This window comes from Rousettus aegyptiacus, unplaced genomic scaffold, assembly GCF_014176215.1.
Source record: "Rousettus aegyptiacus isolate mRouAeg1 unplaced genomic scaffold, mRouAeg1.p scaffold_m13_p_14, whole genome shotgun sequence".
Taxonomy (NCBI): Eukaryota; Metazoa; Chordata; class Mammalia; order Chiroptera; family Pteropodidae; genus Rousettus; species Rousettus aegyptiacus.
Window position 1 is genome coordinate 61,696,352 of NW_023416289.1, and position 16,529 is coordinate 61,712,880.

Genomic DNA, 16,529 nt, shown 5'->3' on the forward strand with positions numbered 1-16,529 from the left:
ATGGGACACACGCAAGGAAAGTATTTGTTCATCTGACATGCAAACTTAACTGGCCGTCCTGTATAGTTTTATTTGCCAAATCTGGGAACCCCACACAGACCTCCCTTCCCTTAACCCGCTTTCTCACCACCGCCCCCTCCTATAGCCCTTCTCTTAACGCCCCCTCCCATGCACTCCCCTCCCTTAGCCAGCGACCCACCCTGCGGGGGCTGGCTCCACGGCGCCCGGAACCCTCCCCAGGTCCCTGGGCCCCAGGTCCCGGCGCCGTCCCGGCTCCGCGGATCCCCGGTCCCCAGTACCCGCCCCCTGGTTCCCGCCCGGTCCCGGTCTCCGGTCCCCGCCCCGGGCCCCGCCCCCGGCCCCGGCCCCGCCCCCGGCCCGGCGTTGCTGGTCCCCGGCCCGGCCCCGCCCCCGGCCCCGGCCCCGCCCCCGGCCCGGCGGGCGCGGCGCGCAGGCGCAGGCGCGCAGGGCGGCGCGGGCGGAATGGGGACTGCGGCGGCGGCAGCGGCGACCGGGGAGGGGGCGCGCAGCCCGAGCCCCGCCGCCGTGTCGATCGGCCTGGGCGTGGCCGTGGTGTCCAGCCTGGTGAACGGCTCCACGTTCGTGCTGCAGAAGAAGGGCATCGTGCGCGCCAAGCGGCGAGGTAGGGCGGGCCGGTGGGGGCGGCGGAGCAGCGCCGCCACTTGCGGGTTCCGCGTCCCCGCGCCGAGCCGCCCGCGGCCGGGACCGGGTGCGGCACCCCGCAGGCGCGGGCACCGCCGCGGCCGTGCGCGCGCGATGCGTCCACCGGCAGCTCCGCCAGCCGCCCGGGGATCGCCGGGCGCGCTCCGAGCGGTCGTGTCGCCGCCGCCGCTGCGGTTCCTTCCCAGAGGCTGGAGAGGCCTTGTTCAGGGTTACACGGTTTCCCCAGCCGGCGTTTCCTCCCGCCCAGACCCTCCGTCTGGTGGGAGCCCCGCGTCCCCGTCGCCCGCATCCTCCCACTGCTAGGGAAACCCCCCTGTTCCCCTTGCCCCCGAAATGGCCGGAGCCCAGTGCCTGCCCACAGGAGCGACAGGCCTCCTGCCTTTGCTGTGGCCTGGCCTGGGGTGCGCTTGGAGGAGCCAGACCTCTGCTCTCGTGGTGCTTGCAGTCGGGGTGCCTGGCACCACCGAGGACAGTGCCCCGGGCAGGCTGGGACCAGGCGGCGACCAGCGACAGGCCTGTGCTTTCCCGTGGCTTCCCTTAAGACTTGAACTGTCAGACTACAAGTGCTCTCGCCTCCGTGAAAGAAAACGCAGGGTAGATTAATAAATCCAAGAAGGGCCTGCGAGCATCCCTGGGGGTCCAGCAGCAAAAGGCCCAGTTCAGATGGGGCGGGCAAGGGTGCAGCGAGTTCTTCGCGGGGTGTTACTCATGCTATGAGGAGCCTGGGACCTTCACTGAACCACAAGATGGAGCAGGAACCTGAAAATGAACCCGGTGTCCAGGGCTGAGAGTCTTGTGGGTTGTTAGCTGTGTTCGCTCTCGGGAATATAATATACATGAAATGAAATTTACCATTTTAACCATTTGTATCTGCAGTTCAGTAGCATCAAGATTTTTTTCATAACCACTGCTCTACCTCTACCCCCATGAACGCAACTGCTCCCGGCACCCCGTCAAAGCACACCCGCAAGGCAGCCGTCCTGTTCTGACGAGCTGTCCCCTGGCACACAGCCCCCACTGTGCGCCTGTGCTGGAGCACGTGCCAGAGTTTCATTCTTTTTTAAGGCCTAGTAATAGTCCGCGTTGTACTGTGTACTGCTGTTTCATGTGTAACAACAACAAAAGTAATCCCGTCGAATTTTGTTTATCCAGCGGTTTATCCATTCGCCCACTCCTGGACACTTGGGGTGATTACTGTGAGTAGCGCTGCTGTGAACACGCCCGTAATTTCAGTTCTTTCGGGTCAAACCCAGAAGTGGAATCGCTGGATCTTACGGTGATTCCCTAACTTTCTGAGTAACGGCCACTGTTTTCCACTCTGGCTGCACCATTTTTCATTCTTACCAGCAATGCACGAAGGGTCCAGTTCCTCCACATCCTCACCAACATGGTTTTCATTTTAATACCAGTTCTCCTGATGGGTATGAGGTGCTATTTCATCATGGTTTAGATTTGCGTTTTCCTAAGATAGTGGTCTTGAGCAGCTCTTCATATCTTCTTCGGAGAAACGTCTCTTCAGGGTTTTGGCCCATTAAAAATTTTGTCTCGTGGTTTTTCGTTGATACTGGACATTTTAGGTACCATCTGGCAGCAGCTCCCGCTACTGACTTCTCCCCATCTCTGGGAATTGTTTGCTTGTTTACTTGTTTAGTGACTAGACCTGTGTCGGGGACAGGGAGTAGATCTTAGCTCACGTGCTAGAGACTCCCCGTTCTTACCATGATTTAGAAGATTTTCTTGAGCAGATGTTTCTTCATGGGCTGCATGCACCTAGGATGATTTCCAGAGACATGAAAACTTAACACTCCATTTGCCCGTTGTGGCTTTTCTGGGAACTGGGCCACAGAGCTGCGCGCACCAGCCCTCTAGACGTGAACGTCATGCTTTTCCTTTTTAAGTACCCAGCATGCGTTTTTGGGGTATAGGGCCATTCTGTTAAACGGACATGGAGCACACCAGAAATTTAATGTGGTGCTAATAGCCGAGAACTGGCCCGTAGGGCTTACTGGGGGACAGTCTTAGGCTCGGTGCTACTTTCTGATCACAGGACAACATGGGCCACATTTGCATCGGACATACTCAGAAGGACACAGGACAGGAGACAGAGCTGCCGCAGGTGGTGCCAAAGCCGGCTGGCTGTACCCGCCTCGTGCCTCCCAGGGTGAAGGCATAGCATTGAGGTCACGGCCCCACAGAAGGTGCACCTGTGCCCCGGGGCATGGCACCCGGTCAGGGAGCCCAAGGGGTGGGACCTCCACCAGCTGTCCACGGGCCTCATCAGGTGCTTTTGCCCCTCAGAGGTCTCTGTGGCTAAGTGCCGTCCCCTGGCCACGTGGCTTTGAACCGTAAGTCAGATTTCCCTGCGGAAGAGGAGTTAGGCTGACCGCTCCAACGCTGCCCTCTTCAGTTCAGCGCCGCGCTGCGCCGAGGCGCCGCGGCCCGTCCGTCAGTCTCTGCCATCCGCGCTGGTGTGAGCTCTGTCTTTCGTGACCTTGCTGTTTTGGGACAGCGCAGGCCAGCTAGTCCGCAGACTATTTCGCAGTTTCCTCGTGATGAGATTAAAGTGCTGAACTTGGCAGGGACACCCTCCCAGGAGGCTGGTCTGTCCCACTGCCGACATGTTAACTCCGACCACGTGGCTAAGGTGCCGTCAGTCAGGGGTTGTAGAGTACTGTAAAGACGACTGTTTCTCTGTATAATAAAAATAATAATAAAAAAACAGTAGAGGTGATTCATGGAGACTGTGTGACAGACTCCCTGCTCCTCTGTAAACTTTGGTCCACTCATCTGGCCACCCACCGATGATTCCTGTGTAATCGGCTTTTGTCACGATGTCGCCAAACGGTGATATTCTGACTCGGCCATCCCTCCTACTTGGTCATTATTTACTGGCTCCATTTTTCTGGCTTCCCGTGTTCATTATATCAAATACTGAGCAGTAAAATATCCACTTAGAATTAGGTACTTCAACCTGAAGTGAAACCAACCTCCCAGGCCGGGAGCATTTCGGCATACCTGAAGAAGCAAAAACGTGTGTCTCAGAGGCTGGGAGACCCTCTTGCTGCAGGCACCTGTCGCGTAGCGAGGAGGGGGATGGCCGTGACAGGCCCACGAGAGACGAGGGACTGTGTGGACGCCAGCGCCGAAGCACTGAGCGGGCGTAAGGTGGGCGGAGAGACAGCCACATCAGAAAGGTTCTAAGTTGTAAAAATGTAGTGACCTGTGTAAGTAGCAAGTCATTGAATTCCATGCCGGTGAAGTAATTCCTTAAGTGGGTTATAGCAAATACATGAGAGAGTTGGACTTTGAAGAACAAATCTCATTTGAAATCAACATGAAGCGTCATCTCAAAGAATATCTGTGTCTCTGGGTGGCGTGTTGAGTTCCCCCACGCCACAAGACAAGCATAAAGGCTTCGTCTGTTCAGGTCAGTTTGTGCTGCTTACAGAAAGTATCTCGTGCCAGTCGTCAGAGATGGACTCAACGATTTTTTCTAGGGTGAATAAACAGTATGGATTTGTCGGTTATTTTCAGTCCTCGTTCGCATGACAAAATTCCTTAGTTTCCATGTAACGAGTGTGCAGCTTGTCAACCTCTTGCGCCTCGTCCCTTCCTGACACCTTGATTTCCTCTTCCGCAGGTACCTCCTATTTAACAGATGTCGTGTGGTGGGCGGGCACGATTGCAAGTAAGTACCCCGCGGGACAGCTCGGGGCCCCTCCCTTCAGCTCAGTCAGTCCTCCGCGGGACGGGGCGGGGGGGATTCTTTGGCATGAGGACCCGGGGGCCGTGGAGGGGGAGTGGGGGCTCCTGCTGCTGCCATCAGTCCAGGTCAGACTGTCCTGAGCCCACAGAAATTAAAATAGCTCCTGCTTAGCTGTAGTCGGACTGGTGGCATTTGGTGACATTTCATGATTTTGCTGAACATAATTGGCTTTGTAAAGTCAAGTTTCTTCACTCAGAGTTAACTACCAGGTCATGTGCTGTAATATAAAAAAAGAAAAAAGAAAATTTGCGTTTAGAACTTTAAATATACGAAGGAAAATCGCAGTCGAGTTTCAGTACTATCCCGAGGCTCGTGTCACGTTGCCGGGCGCCTCCTCTCGGGGACAGAGCCCACGTGCGAGCTGTCTCGGTGCTGAGCTGGGCGGTTTGGTGCAGGCAGCGGTGTCCCCGACGGTGTGGCCGTGAGGCCGACCCCCGAGGCGGGCCCAGGCCCTGAAGGGACAGGGGAAGCTCCGCGCGGCTCGTCTCGGGACGGGGTGCCGCCCCCGTCAGTCACCGCCTGCTCGCGTGCGAAGTCCCACGCGAGGCTGGGACGCGTCCCCTGACCGACCTGGCCCGTGATGCTGTGTGGCCTGCTCTCGGCCACCAGGACCCTTGAGCATGCAGATGCTGCCACGTTTGGTTTCTCACCTGCGGTGGCAAAGAGGTCGCCGTTTCCGAGCGGGGCCTCGCCAAGGTCAGGTCTGCGACCCTTGCCAGGAGACAGCTCAGTAACCGTGCTGCCATCCCTCTGGTTCTCTTGACAGTGGCTGTTGGCCAGATTGGAAACTTCTTGGCTTACACGGCAGTCCCCACGGTCCTGGTGACTCCCCTGGGTGCCCTTGGAGTGCCATTTGGGTGAGAGCTGGGATTCTGTGCTTTGGTTTTTAATGTGTAGTTTGGTATATATGTATATATATGGGTGTATAAAACTTTTCATTTGAAATGTTTCTGTTCAGATAATAAATGTAAAATTGTAACTGAAGATAAGTCTTCAGCATTCCACCGTGTGTGGTTTAATCCTGAGGAATCTGCTGTAGTGTGTTTCAAATCCTGACTGTCCGCGGGAACCAACGGACACAGTGCTATCACTCTCCTGGTCCTCGCCCCAGAGATTTCCTGGGAACCAGGGTGTTCCCTGCTTGGGGACGAGTGACTCTGAGGAGTCCCTGAGCAGCACGAGGCAGCTGGCATTTTATTTGGGCGTCTGCCACCCCCTGCCGGACACGACGCAGTCACGACCCCACCCTGCGAGGTACAGAGGTTGGGGTGAATGACACAGTGCCACGTGGGAGATTTGTGACTCGACGGGAGGCAAGGCAGCCGGGCCCCCGGGAGAAGGGCTCTGGTCTGGCATGGAGAGGAACAGGAGAGGGGCAGCTCCTGGCTGTCACTGCGTTCGGAGCCGAGCTGGTGGAGGTCCCCGCGCTCGGACTGGCCTTGCCTGGCGTGGCCCTTCTGCCAGCGCCGGGGCCATGCTGAACTTCCCAAGGTGACCACTGAGCTGGGTCATAACCACAGGTCACGTGAAGCATGTGGACATGGCCGTGACCCGGTAAGGCATTACAGAAACAGGGAGATGGCTGGGTCAGCCTTTGGGCCGTGGTCTGTGGACCCCTGATTCAAAGGGCTTCCAGAGGCCTTTCATTTCATCTCAACTCAGCAGGCAGCAGGCCCGAGTTCGGAGCCCTGGGGAGTTCTGGGCAGGCAGTAGGCGACTCCTCCTGGGGCCGGCCCATCAGGTAGGCAAGTGCACTGTCCCTATCCAGAGCCATCGAGTTGTCCCTTCCTAGCCCAGAGGGGAGGCGGGACCTCGCGCTCCATGAAGAGCAGCCTCAGAGGTGAGCAGCTGCCAGGTCCTCCCTTCGTGCACCCCCAAAGGATGCAATTCCGTGCCGACCACGTCACTAGCTGCAAACCAGATTTTCAAACACCTGCCCACACGCATTTGCTGACACGCCCAGCTCCGGACAAGCCGTTAGTATGCCTGGGTCACCTGGCTCTGGCCTCCGGCCTCCCTCAGTCCCCGGCTCTCCGTAGGAGGAGGTCATCCCTCACTGGGGGGACGTGCTCTTCAGACGCAGAGCAGGCTGGCTGTTCCAGGGCCCTCAGCCCAGCCAGCTCCTTCACCAGCCTCCCCCACTCCAGGCCACTGTCCACCTGCCCTGGTCTGCAGCCCCGGCCAGCCCCTACGCCCCACAGGGGTTCACGTCCGCCATGCCACACCCTGCTGACGCCACTCGTGAGTCCCGCGGAAGCTGCAGCGAAGGCTCTTGCCCATAGCGCCCCCCCCCCGACTCCCACTCAGGCCTGCCCCCCAGTGCTCCCCACGTGGTGCTGCGCGCGGTGCTGATGGCGTGGCGTGCCCCTCAGCCTGGACACTTGACAGCTGTTTCTTGATCTGATGGCCTTACTACACCTTGATTTTTCTATTGATGCACTCTATGTTATAGTTTTTATTAATGAACTCTTTTAGAGTGCTGTTTAATTTATACTCAAGAATTTTGTAGTGGAATAAGAGATGAATTGGCCTCGTCAAAAAATGAATAAATAAACAGAGCCACTTTAAAATGGAGCTGGAGCTGGCAACCCAGAGAAGCTGCGTTGCATGCCTCATGCCTCAAACCTGTGGGATGTTAAAACAGGACCGAATAACCGTGGACTGGGCCCAGGGCACCTGTGTCCCAAAGCGCTGTCCACGAGGACAACAAGGAAGCAGTCACTGTGATTATGGGACTGGTGGCTACCGGACCAAACACTGAAAGCACTCCTTAGAATCAGCAGTGTCACATTATCCGCACCGATAACAACACCTTCCTCCTGTGGATGTCGCTGTCCCCTGCCCCTTCCCACAAACACCCGCCCTGTCTCCTCCCGGGAGCACTACTGGGCTTCTGTCTCTCGCTTCGAAAGGCTTTCCTAAGTGCCCAGCCTCGTGGTTCCTGCCTCTGCCTTCCTGCATGGCAGCCCCGCACTCCGTGGCACGGCCCTCGCACGGCCCCAGCCCTCAGGCTCTGAGAGCACCGGACCGCTGGGCCTGCCTGTCACAGCAGTTCCGTGCAGCCCGTCAGTTTAGCAGCTGTTCATAGCTCTCACATCACCGACGTGCTGCTGCCGGGGTCTCCTGGGGGAACCTCGGCACCGGGGTCCCACCTCCTGTTAGCGCCGTAGCCTCGGGCTCAGTGCTACTGCTCTCTCAGGCTGTTTCTTCATCCGTAAAATGAGAATTAGAAAGGGAATAATCTGGCTCGTATGTGGGCCTGTGCCGTCTCCATGGGTGCTTGGGTCCCCGAGTGCCGTCAGCCTAGACGCCAGGGGAGTGACCGCGACCAGTCCCATGAATCATCAGAAGCCCAGGTTTTCCTGTTGACATTGTACGCAGATGTTAGCCAAAGAAATGAGAAGAAAAGTGTCTTATGAGGAATACTTATTTGCATTAAAAAGTAATGTGATCACACTTAAAAAGTTTTGGGCATTACAGAAGAGAAAAATAATCAGTCACCCACACCGATCGCCAGCCCTGCCATAATGCAGCTACTTTTAGCCTTCTGGATTTTTTATTTGTGCATTTTCTCAATTTGTTTTAACTTAAGTGTTTTGATCATGAATTACTTGTAATTATTTTAGCAACTTCCATATCCTACTTTGCCACTTAACATAGGTTTTTTGATTATTTGCTTTTAAGAATAAAGAAGGGATTTTTAGTTTTGTCAATCATAAAACTTATTTTTCTACTCTGGTGCATTCCGTATCTACTGAATCCCATACAGCAAGGTAAGTTAAGTCATTTAGTGTACATGGGTCGTGCATGGAGCGGGCATGAAATTCTATTTGCATTGAAATTAAAAATTCAATAAATTCCTCATCTTTCTACTCTTAAAAGCTAAATTGGTGAAAGGTGGTGTAAAAAAACGTGGCGTCTGTGAAGTCACTGCGATGAGGCCACGCAGATCAGGCGGAATGATCTCAGCTCTGCTTTCTCTGTGTTTAACTGAAGGTCCATTTTAGCCTCCTACCTTCTGAAGGAAAAGCTCAACATCTTGGGCAAGTTGGGGTGTCTTCTCAGCTGCGCGGGTTCTGTCGTGTTGATCATCCACTCCCCGAAGTCCGAGAGCGTGGCCACCCCGGCCGAGCTGGAGGAGAAGCTGACCAACCCAGGTGACTGCCCGCAGCCCCACGAGCACTGCGGGTCTCCCGTGTGCGCCTTCTGGGGGCCCCCGCGGCGTGCCCCCATGGCGTCCCCGCTGCCAGACCCTCTGCCTCCCGGGGCCTCTGACGCGAAGCCCACCCTTGCATTCACGCTGCCACTCCGCCCGCCCCAAACCCCGCGCCCGCGTCCAGAACCCCGCGCCCAGCACCCCATTCCCGCGCCCCGAACCCCGCGCCCCGAACCCCGTACCCGCGCGCCGAACCCCGCGCCTGGAACCCCGCGCCCGCGTCCAGAACCCCGCGCCCGTGCCCGGAACCCCGCGCCCGCGCCCCTCCCCCGTGCCCGGAACCCCGCACCCCTCCCCCGCGCGGTCGGCCCCCCACGCAGCCCCCTTCCCGCTCGCGTCCCGGCGGCTCCCTCCCGCATCCTCCCCGGAGCAGGCTGCGGACTTCCCTTTCTTCACCTTTGGGGATGGGGCGGCTCGGGGCGCCCGTCCAGGCTGTTCCCAGCCCTGTCAGGCCCGGCTCCCAGCACCTCCTTTATGATTGGAGAATGGCATTCCAGACCTTGCAACCCCCAGAACCCTAATTTCAAAGCAGGCGGCAGGCGGTACGCGGCCGCACCGCTGCAGGGGGCAGTGTCGGGGCGGCGCACCCCGCACCCCACGCGGGCGCCTTGCCGCTGGCCCAACCACTGGCGGGGGGTGCGGGGTCCCCCCATCAGCAGACGGACCCCCCGGACGCGGTTCTGAAACCCCGTGACCCCGTGCCGAGTGCGCGCGCGCCGCCCCCCCCCCCCACCCCCGCAGCCGTCGTGAGCGCGGGTTTCAGGCCCGAGGCCGGGGAGACGCTCGCGAGTCGCGAGCCCACCCCGGGGCCCACGCCGCGGCTCCCGCCGCTCCCGCCGCTGCCCGGGAACGCGGGCGCTGACGGGCCGCTGTCTTCCAGTGTTCGTGGGCTACCTGTGCATCGTGCTGCTCATGCTGCTGCTGCTCATCTTCTGGGTGGCGCCGGCGCACGGCCCCACCAACATCATGGTCTACATCAGCATCTGCTCCCTGCTCGGGAGCTTCACCGTGCCTTCCACCAAGGGCATCGGGCTGGCGGCCCAGGACATCTTCCGCAACAACCCGTCCAGCCGCCGGGCCCTGGGCCTGTGCCTGGCGCTCCTGGCCGTGCTCGGCTGCAGCGTCATCGTGCAGTTCAGGTACATCAACAGGGCGCTCGAGTGCTTCGACTCGTCGGTGTTCGGCGCCATCTACTACGTGGTCTTCACCACGCTCGTGCTGCTGGCCTCCGCCGTCCTCTTCCGCGAGTGGACCGACGTGGGCCTGGTGGACTTCCTGGGGATGGCCTGCGGCTTCACCACCGTCTCGGTGGGCATCGTCCTCATCCAGGTGTTCAAAGAGTTCAACTTCAACTTGGGGGACATGAATAAATCTAACATGAAGACAGACTAGGATGCCGTGGCGGGTAGGGTGGCTCGAGGGACAGGAAATGGATGTGGCTTCTGACCTGGGCTGATGTGACGTAGAGGAGGCGCTAGGTCACTGGCATCAGCAATGCTTGTACGTTACGGGTGGTTTCCGGGACAGTGGGGAGCGAGGCTCAGCAGCTGGCTGGGGCCCAAGCGCTCTGCAGCCTGAGATGCAAACCGGCTGCCTGGATGTCATCTCTCTGACGACAGCGATCTCACGTTCATAGCCATTAATTAATTAACCTGGAATCTCTCTGACAACAGTGATCTCACATTCATAGCTATTAATTACCTTGGAAGCTTTCACGAACACTCTTTCCTTTGAAAACATCTTAACGTTACCTAAGTAGAAAATGAAGATGGGCTCTTTCTGGTTAGTCTTTGCAGGGGAGCAGATATTCTTACTAGAAGATTCCTTTCGAAGTGGGAGAGATTGTCCGGAAATCTGACTCTGGACAGTAACTGTATCTGTAGTTGTGTTCTTTTGCATTAAGCCTGTGTAACCTCATCCCAAAAAGAGGTATGTACGTTTGTTCTTGATCTTCTAATGAGCCGACGCTCCGGGCCCCACTCCAAGACACGTGAATTGCAAATAGAGAGAGAGGAGCACGTGGACTTGACACCATCCTCCACTTCCAGGGGGACTTCAATAGCTCAGATCAAATTCAGTGCCTTTATCACTTGAACTATCCACTTAATTTGACTATTACTGTGTGTATGTTCTCTCAGCTCTGAAAACACAACCTCCTCAGTCATAGTTTAATACTTCGCTATTCCAAATATAAATATGTCAAGCGGTTAGAAATAACAGTACATTCATTTGTTGGAGGAGAGTTAAGACTACAGACATGTTAGAAAAAAAAAATCAACCCTATTAGCATATACTCGATGTCCAACTAAACACAGTGGCATGAGGTATTTTATTCGCACTCAGTCCGTGTAACTGGGACCCAGTATCAAATGTATCCATGTTCTTTTTCAGTGAACACTGTGGCCACTCAGAAGAAATAAACGATTTAACTCGATAATGAGGCCGTTAGATGTAACTGTTCAACAGCACACACCCCGTGTCCCTGGTAACACAGGGACAAGAGACACAATCGAGCCGTGGCTGGTCAAGTTGGAACACAGTGAATTTCAAAAAGATTTCTAGCAAAAATGAAAACAGCTGATATAGCCATCTCCCTGTTGTTTGGTATCTGGAGCACCCTACAGTTACTAACCCAGCCTCTCATTAAACTTCTGAAATGCAAAACAACCGTTAATCATACCAGTATTTAGAGCACAGAGATGATCTGTCTGCCTCTGGTAGCCTTCCGTGTGTCTTACATGGGTGCAAAGCACAGGGGGACGTGGACGATCCATCGAGACAGCAGCACGTCCTTCACACGCAGCGTTCTATCCGAACAGGGAACTGTGCCGAGTTGAAAGACGGAATCGAGTGAGGCAGATTCTGTGAAGTAGAACATGGGATTTAACAATACCTTATAAAGTTATTCACTAAAGAAAACGTGTCTTTCCACCCAAAAAGAATATCTCTGATGACCTAAGGAATAGTTCCCTAGTCTTGAAGAAAGAGGCTAAAATGAGGACAGTTTATGAGTTAGAAGTTTGTGTGATGACCATGGGTTGTCAGTGATTTATGAACTAACGGCAGCAAGAAAATTATTTTTAAAAATTAAAAAATCTCTTATTAACTAACTGATAGTTAATAAATGTTTGAAAAGTTCCTCACTCTCTTTATCAGCTCTTAAAGGTTCGTTTTTTTGTCAGTATATTTGGGAGTGCAGGCCCTAATTTATTGAACTGAACTTTCCGAAAATGTCATGGAGAAGAGTCGGCACACTTTCCGGCATAGCAATAGTTTCCTCTGTAAGAAGCTTGAGACAGTAACAGGGTAATGTGGCTCCACAAGTAACTGGGGATGTTTGTGTGTTGTGTGGAAATCATTTATTTTGTAACATCTTTTGTGTGAAACTTAGTTTGAACGTATCTGTTGCTGTTCCTTATTGTTTATGTTACATTTTCATTGACAATTACAGCACAGACACTCCTGGATCATCATCCCAATGATTTCTTTAGAGTAAAACAAAATCCCAAAGTCTTAGTAACTCATTTCGTCTGGAAGGCAGACCGGTCCAGGACAGTCAGGCACGGCCAGGCTCCCACCTGTCAGCAGGGTGGGGGTCATGTCAGGATGTGCGGCTCTCCCGCTGCTGAACAAAGTTTATGGCACTCAGTGTGTTCAAGCGTGGGACACAGTCTAACAGCCCAATTTGCAGGTCGAACACAGAACATATAACTTCTGATTTAATAGTGTTCGTTTGACAAATTCGTGTGTTCATAATTCATTCAGGATTACAAAGTAAAAGGTTCAAACTGAGTGTTAGCAGAGGGCCTAGGATGGGGCTGGGGTCTCTTACTGGTCTCTGCAGAAGTAAATACATATGAGGCATTTTTATTATGATACTGTACTTTGGGTTTTATCTGATGAAAGTAAGAAAAAAAAATACCTACTGTCTACTCATTTTCGTGCCTCCTCGAAAATCGCATTTGTGATCGCCCTTTTCAGATTTACTCTGGAGGGGACCCTAAAGAGGCCACCTCTCCTCTCTCTTCTCCCCTACCCGGACGATGCCTTGTTTTCTCATCTGAATCTCTGCGTGACTCATTGATCAAGTGCGGAGCCTGTTAAGGTTTCTAACCAACACCCAGACACCCAGCGCCAAGACCACCCTGGCATTTTGCTCCATCTCTGCAGAGAAGGTTCTGGAGAGGAAGGGCGGCCAGCTCCCTACCACACTTGGAGCAAGAACCGCCCACATTTGGGACTTGGGGAGGAGCCCGCACTCGGCTGTCACTATGGTCCTTTCACATCAGGATTCTGGTGAAATATACTCTGCCACTCTTGGTTCAGCAACAAGAAATGCTCTCCTCCTCAGCTTGGTCCCAGCAGCTCATTCCGGCAGTCGTGGGTTGGCCTTGTTCTCTGGGTTTCGTGTCTGGTGGAAGAGGGCACTGGCAAAGGCTGCGGTCACCTGGGGTCCTCTGCTCCCCAGACAGCTCGTAAACGTGTGCTCCCTTCCCGAGGCCGGTCCCAGACAGTGGTGACACCAGGTGGAGACAAGCACCTCGGGCCGGGAGGCAGGCCGCTGCTGTGTCTCCTGATTCCTGCTGGGAGGTGACGCCTCTTCTGAGCCACTCAGGCTGTCCAGATGAGCGAGGAGGGGCCCTGAGGGTCCACAGAGCCCCGCCGCCTTCTCCGACGCCTGCTGGGTCCTGACCTAGGCATCGTGTACCGAGCAGGACACCGGCGAGAGAGAGAAGCACGTTCCTGTTTAGTTCTGTTCACGACTCTCACTGGCTCTAGTGGTCGGAAGGAGTTGTCCTCATTGTGCTGAGTACCAAGGACGTAGATCACCCGTCAAGCAGGATGAGACGGAAACTGGGTGTTCTGCCTCCTCAGGGACCAAAAACGTAACATCAAGTCCTTCGCAATGACCTTGCTCCCAGGGATGTGCCCTTGATCGTTTTTCATAGTATGTTTTACTTATATCCATAGCTAGAGGTCTGTTGAGTTGAAGAGATCAGTTTGCACACCAGTCACACCATAAAACACTGTCATATAAAATACCTCAACCTTCTGTATTCCTCACTTATGCCTCACATTTGTACTGTGATGGATTTGAAGGGTCTGCCTTTTGCTTATAGGTATTTTTTTACATCTGGCCAGATTCTCTTACACCTCCATCATATACTTGAAAAGATTTAGAATGATAGGCCCGGGAATGAGAATTTGGTCCAAATTTACGACTCATTTTCATCCACATTTCTCACATGCTTTGAAATGCAACAAAAAAAGTCATATTTTAAGAAAACATGACTTCATGTTACATCAGGAAAATGTCTAGTAAAAAGTTGATGCTCAATAGGACAGGGACGATGTAAATAAAGCTCTACTTCGAATATATCCAATGTGACAAAAAGCATAGCCTAAGGCCCAGAGTATGACCAGGGAGGATTTATTTGTTCTTTTCTGTATTTTTTTCTTGAATTGTGTAACTATGGATGAGTCCCTTAACCCTTCTGTGCCTCAGTTTCTCTACCTCTGAAGGGGTGGGGTGGTTCTCCAGCTCGACCGTTTTAGGGCGCTTGCACTTTAGCTTGTGCTGGGACCTCGGAAGACTGTCACGTGCAGGACTGCCCGGGAGAGGCGCGACATGGGGACGCGGTGTGCTCTGGGCAGCCCGTCTGCTCGGGCCATGCCGCAGACACGGGGCTGAGTGCCGACGGAGCGAAGGAAGGGGTGTGAAGTTTGCATAGTTCCGTGAAGCTTTAATTTTCCTGCTTTTCTTTTTAAAGGAAGGGTTTTTATATATTCTATTGTAAAATGTCGACACTGGATATGGACTTTTGACAGCTGCACTGAAAGATCACGTTCTGATGGTGTAATGAGCTTCTCTGATGTTCTGCGGCATAGATCTATGTTCTGCAAGAGGAGTCAACGACCTGTGAAGCAGACGGATTCTGTCGTGTTAAATTTGTGATGGATGATGCTGAACTTCCTGCTTTCCAGCAGCTCAGCCCTGACCATGAACTACCTGACTCCAGATGAATGTCAGGAATCCTGAACCACTAGTGCCAAAGGGTCACACCGAAAATTCAGAGTATTTCTTTTACTTGTCAGAGTAGAATAACTTGCCCCCAATTCTCATGTCAGTGTTTTTGCAGTTTGGAAAAATCTAAGGTTACTGTTTTCCAGTACCATTCATGCGTCTTTTTTGCCTTTTAAAATAACTATTACTTTCTTGTAAAATGGAATAAATCATGAAAGAGTAAAAGATTAGATCAAAAACATGTAAACTGTTGACGGGCTGCATAAGTCTTTCATCTTAATGTATCCAGGGAGCTTCCACTTAGCACACACACACCTGCCAATGGCTAAGACTTGCTTATGTTGTGCTGCATAGAAGTAGTCGTAGCATGTAATTGCCTTATGTAAATAAAAAGGCGATTTTTTAAGTTTTCCAATATTTATTAACCTGTGTGTTTTAAACTGAAATAACTTATTTCTAGCTGAACATCTGTTGGGTTTTTTTACCCTTTATTTGAAATGTTTCTGTAGCCTTAGGTCCTATGTTATCGCCATTCCTCAATCAAATGTTCCTATTATCTTTGTAGAAACGAACAGCCCAGGTTTCATGATGTAGATGTCCACCCGTACATACCTTAGGGAGCAAATCCATGATACGTGAAGGAATTCTTCATACAGTGATTGTCCCCTCCCCACCCAGTCAACCATTCTTCTGCTTTCGGTCGCTCTATATTACCTTCCATTTACTAGAATTTTATATAAAGGTAATCATTCAGAATATACTTTTTTTGGTCCATCTTTCAGTTCTCGTAATTATTTTAAGATTCAGCCATGTTACAGCATGTACCAATAGTTCATTGCCTTTTATTGCTTAATAGTATTCCATTATATGGATATACCACAGTTGTTTCTCCATTCATCTGTTGATGGGCATTTGGGTTCTTTCTATTTGTTTGGCAATTACAAATAAAGCTTCAACTGAATATTCATTTACAAGCCTTTTAATGGATATGTGCTTTCATTTCTTGAGTCATGTGGTTGACATATATGTAACATTTTAAGAAACTCAAAGCTGTTTTACCAAGGAGGCTGTACCATTTTACCCTGTCACCAGCAGGGTTTGAAGAGGAATTCGATTTTCAAACATTGAAAGGAATTTCATGACCGGTGCTTGAGCATTCACAGTGCATGAGGTGGGCCACGTCGTATGTTGCAGAAGTGATTCTGGCATTTAAGGAGTCTGCAGCCTACCAGCAAGGTGCGTTCCGCAGACTTAGAAAACCACTGCACTGCGCAACCTGCCTGTCAGGTGGGAGATCCAGGCAATGGCCGTGGGATGAGCCTTCAGTAACGCTGAGTGGGCTATGACGAGAGAACGCTGACTAGACAAGGCAGGGCCTGGCTGAGATGATTAGAGTACCGGCAAAAAAGAGCTGCAAGCAAATTCATCTACTAGGTTAACCTCAATTTCTAAGCATTGCTGTTCAATGTACCAAGTACTGCTTTCATTACAGCCATTTGTTGGGATTTATGAGTTACTGCCACATGCCGATCCATATCAAAATGAGTGGCTTAAAAATAACAATCATTTATTCTTTCTCATATGTCTATCAGTCAACGGTGAAGTTTTGTGGACCTTAACCAACTTGGCTCGTTCTCTGATCTCCACATAGCATGGTTCAGTTGGGTGACTTTGCAAGGTGCTCTCCCACGTGATCCCCCCACCCCTAGCCCGCTGGCCCAGGCTTCTTCTCATTGTGCTTTAGGTGGCGAGCCACCACGTTTTCTTGGCCGATGACAGTCCAAAGGCTAAGGCAGAACCAGGGATTGGAGTGGAGCTGCAAAGTCACTATGCAAAAT

The 16,529-nt window shown here is 52.9% G+C and overlaps 1 protein-coding gene across 2 annotated transcripts; it reads left to right on the forward strand.

The window, feature by feature from the left end:
* The first annotated feature begins 459 nt into the window (after positions 1-459).
* NIPA1 (NIPA magnesium transporter 1) lies at positions 460-15,662 on the forward strand. 2 transcript variants are annotated; one of them, XM_016134949.2, is made up of 5 exons: positions 460-643; positions 4,325-4,372; positions 5,217-5,307; positions 8,447-8,607; positions 9,547-15,662. In XM_016134949.2, the coding sequence occupies exons 1-5, from the start codon at positions 484-486 to the stop codon at positions 10,056-10,058; spliced, it is 972 nt and encodes a 323-aa protein (XP_015990435.2). In that variant the 5' UTR covers positions 460-483; the 3' UTR covers positions 10,059-15,662. The 2 variants fall into 2 exon arrangements, with proteins under 2 accessions (XP_015990435.2, XP_015990437.1); XM_016134951.2 differs by lacking the exon at positions 460-643 and adding an exon at positions 831-3,849.
* The last annotated feature ends 867 nt before the right edge of the window (positions 15,663-16,529 follow it).

Excerpts from the sequence above, each read along its gene's own strand:
- NIPA1 (XM_016134949.2), top strand. The coding sequence starts at position 484 with ATGGGGACTGCGGCGGCGGCAGCGGCGACCGGGGAGGGGGCGCGCAGC. Across the intron at positions 4,373-5,216 it reads GTGGGCGGGCACGATTGCAA|TGGCTGTTGGCCAGATTGGA; the intron begins GTAAGTACCCCG and ends TTCTCTTGACAG. Across the intron at positions 8,608-9,546 it reads GGAGAAGCTGACCAACCCAG|TGTTCGTGGGCTACCTGTGC; the intron begins GTGACTGCCCGC and ends GCTGTCTTCCAG.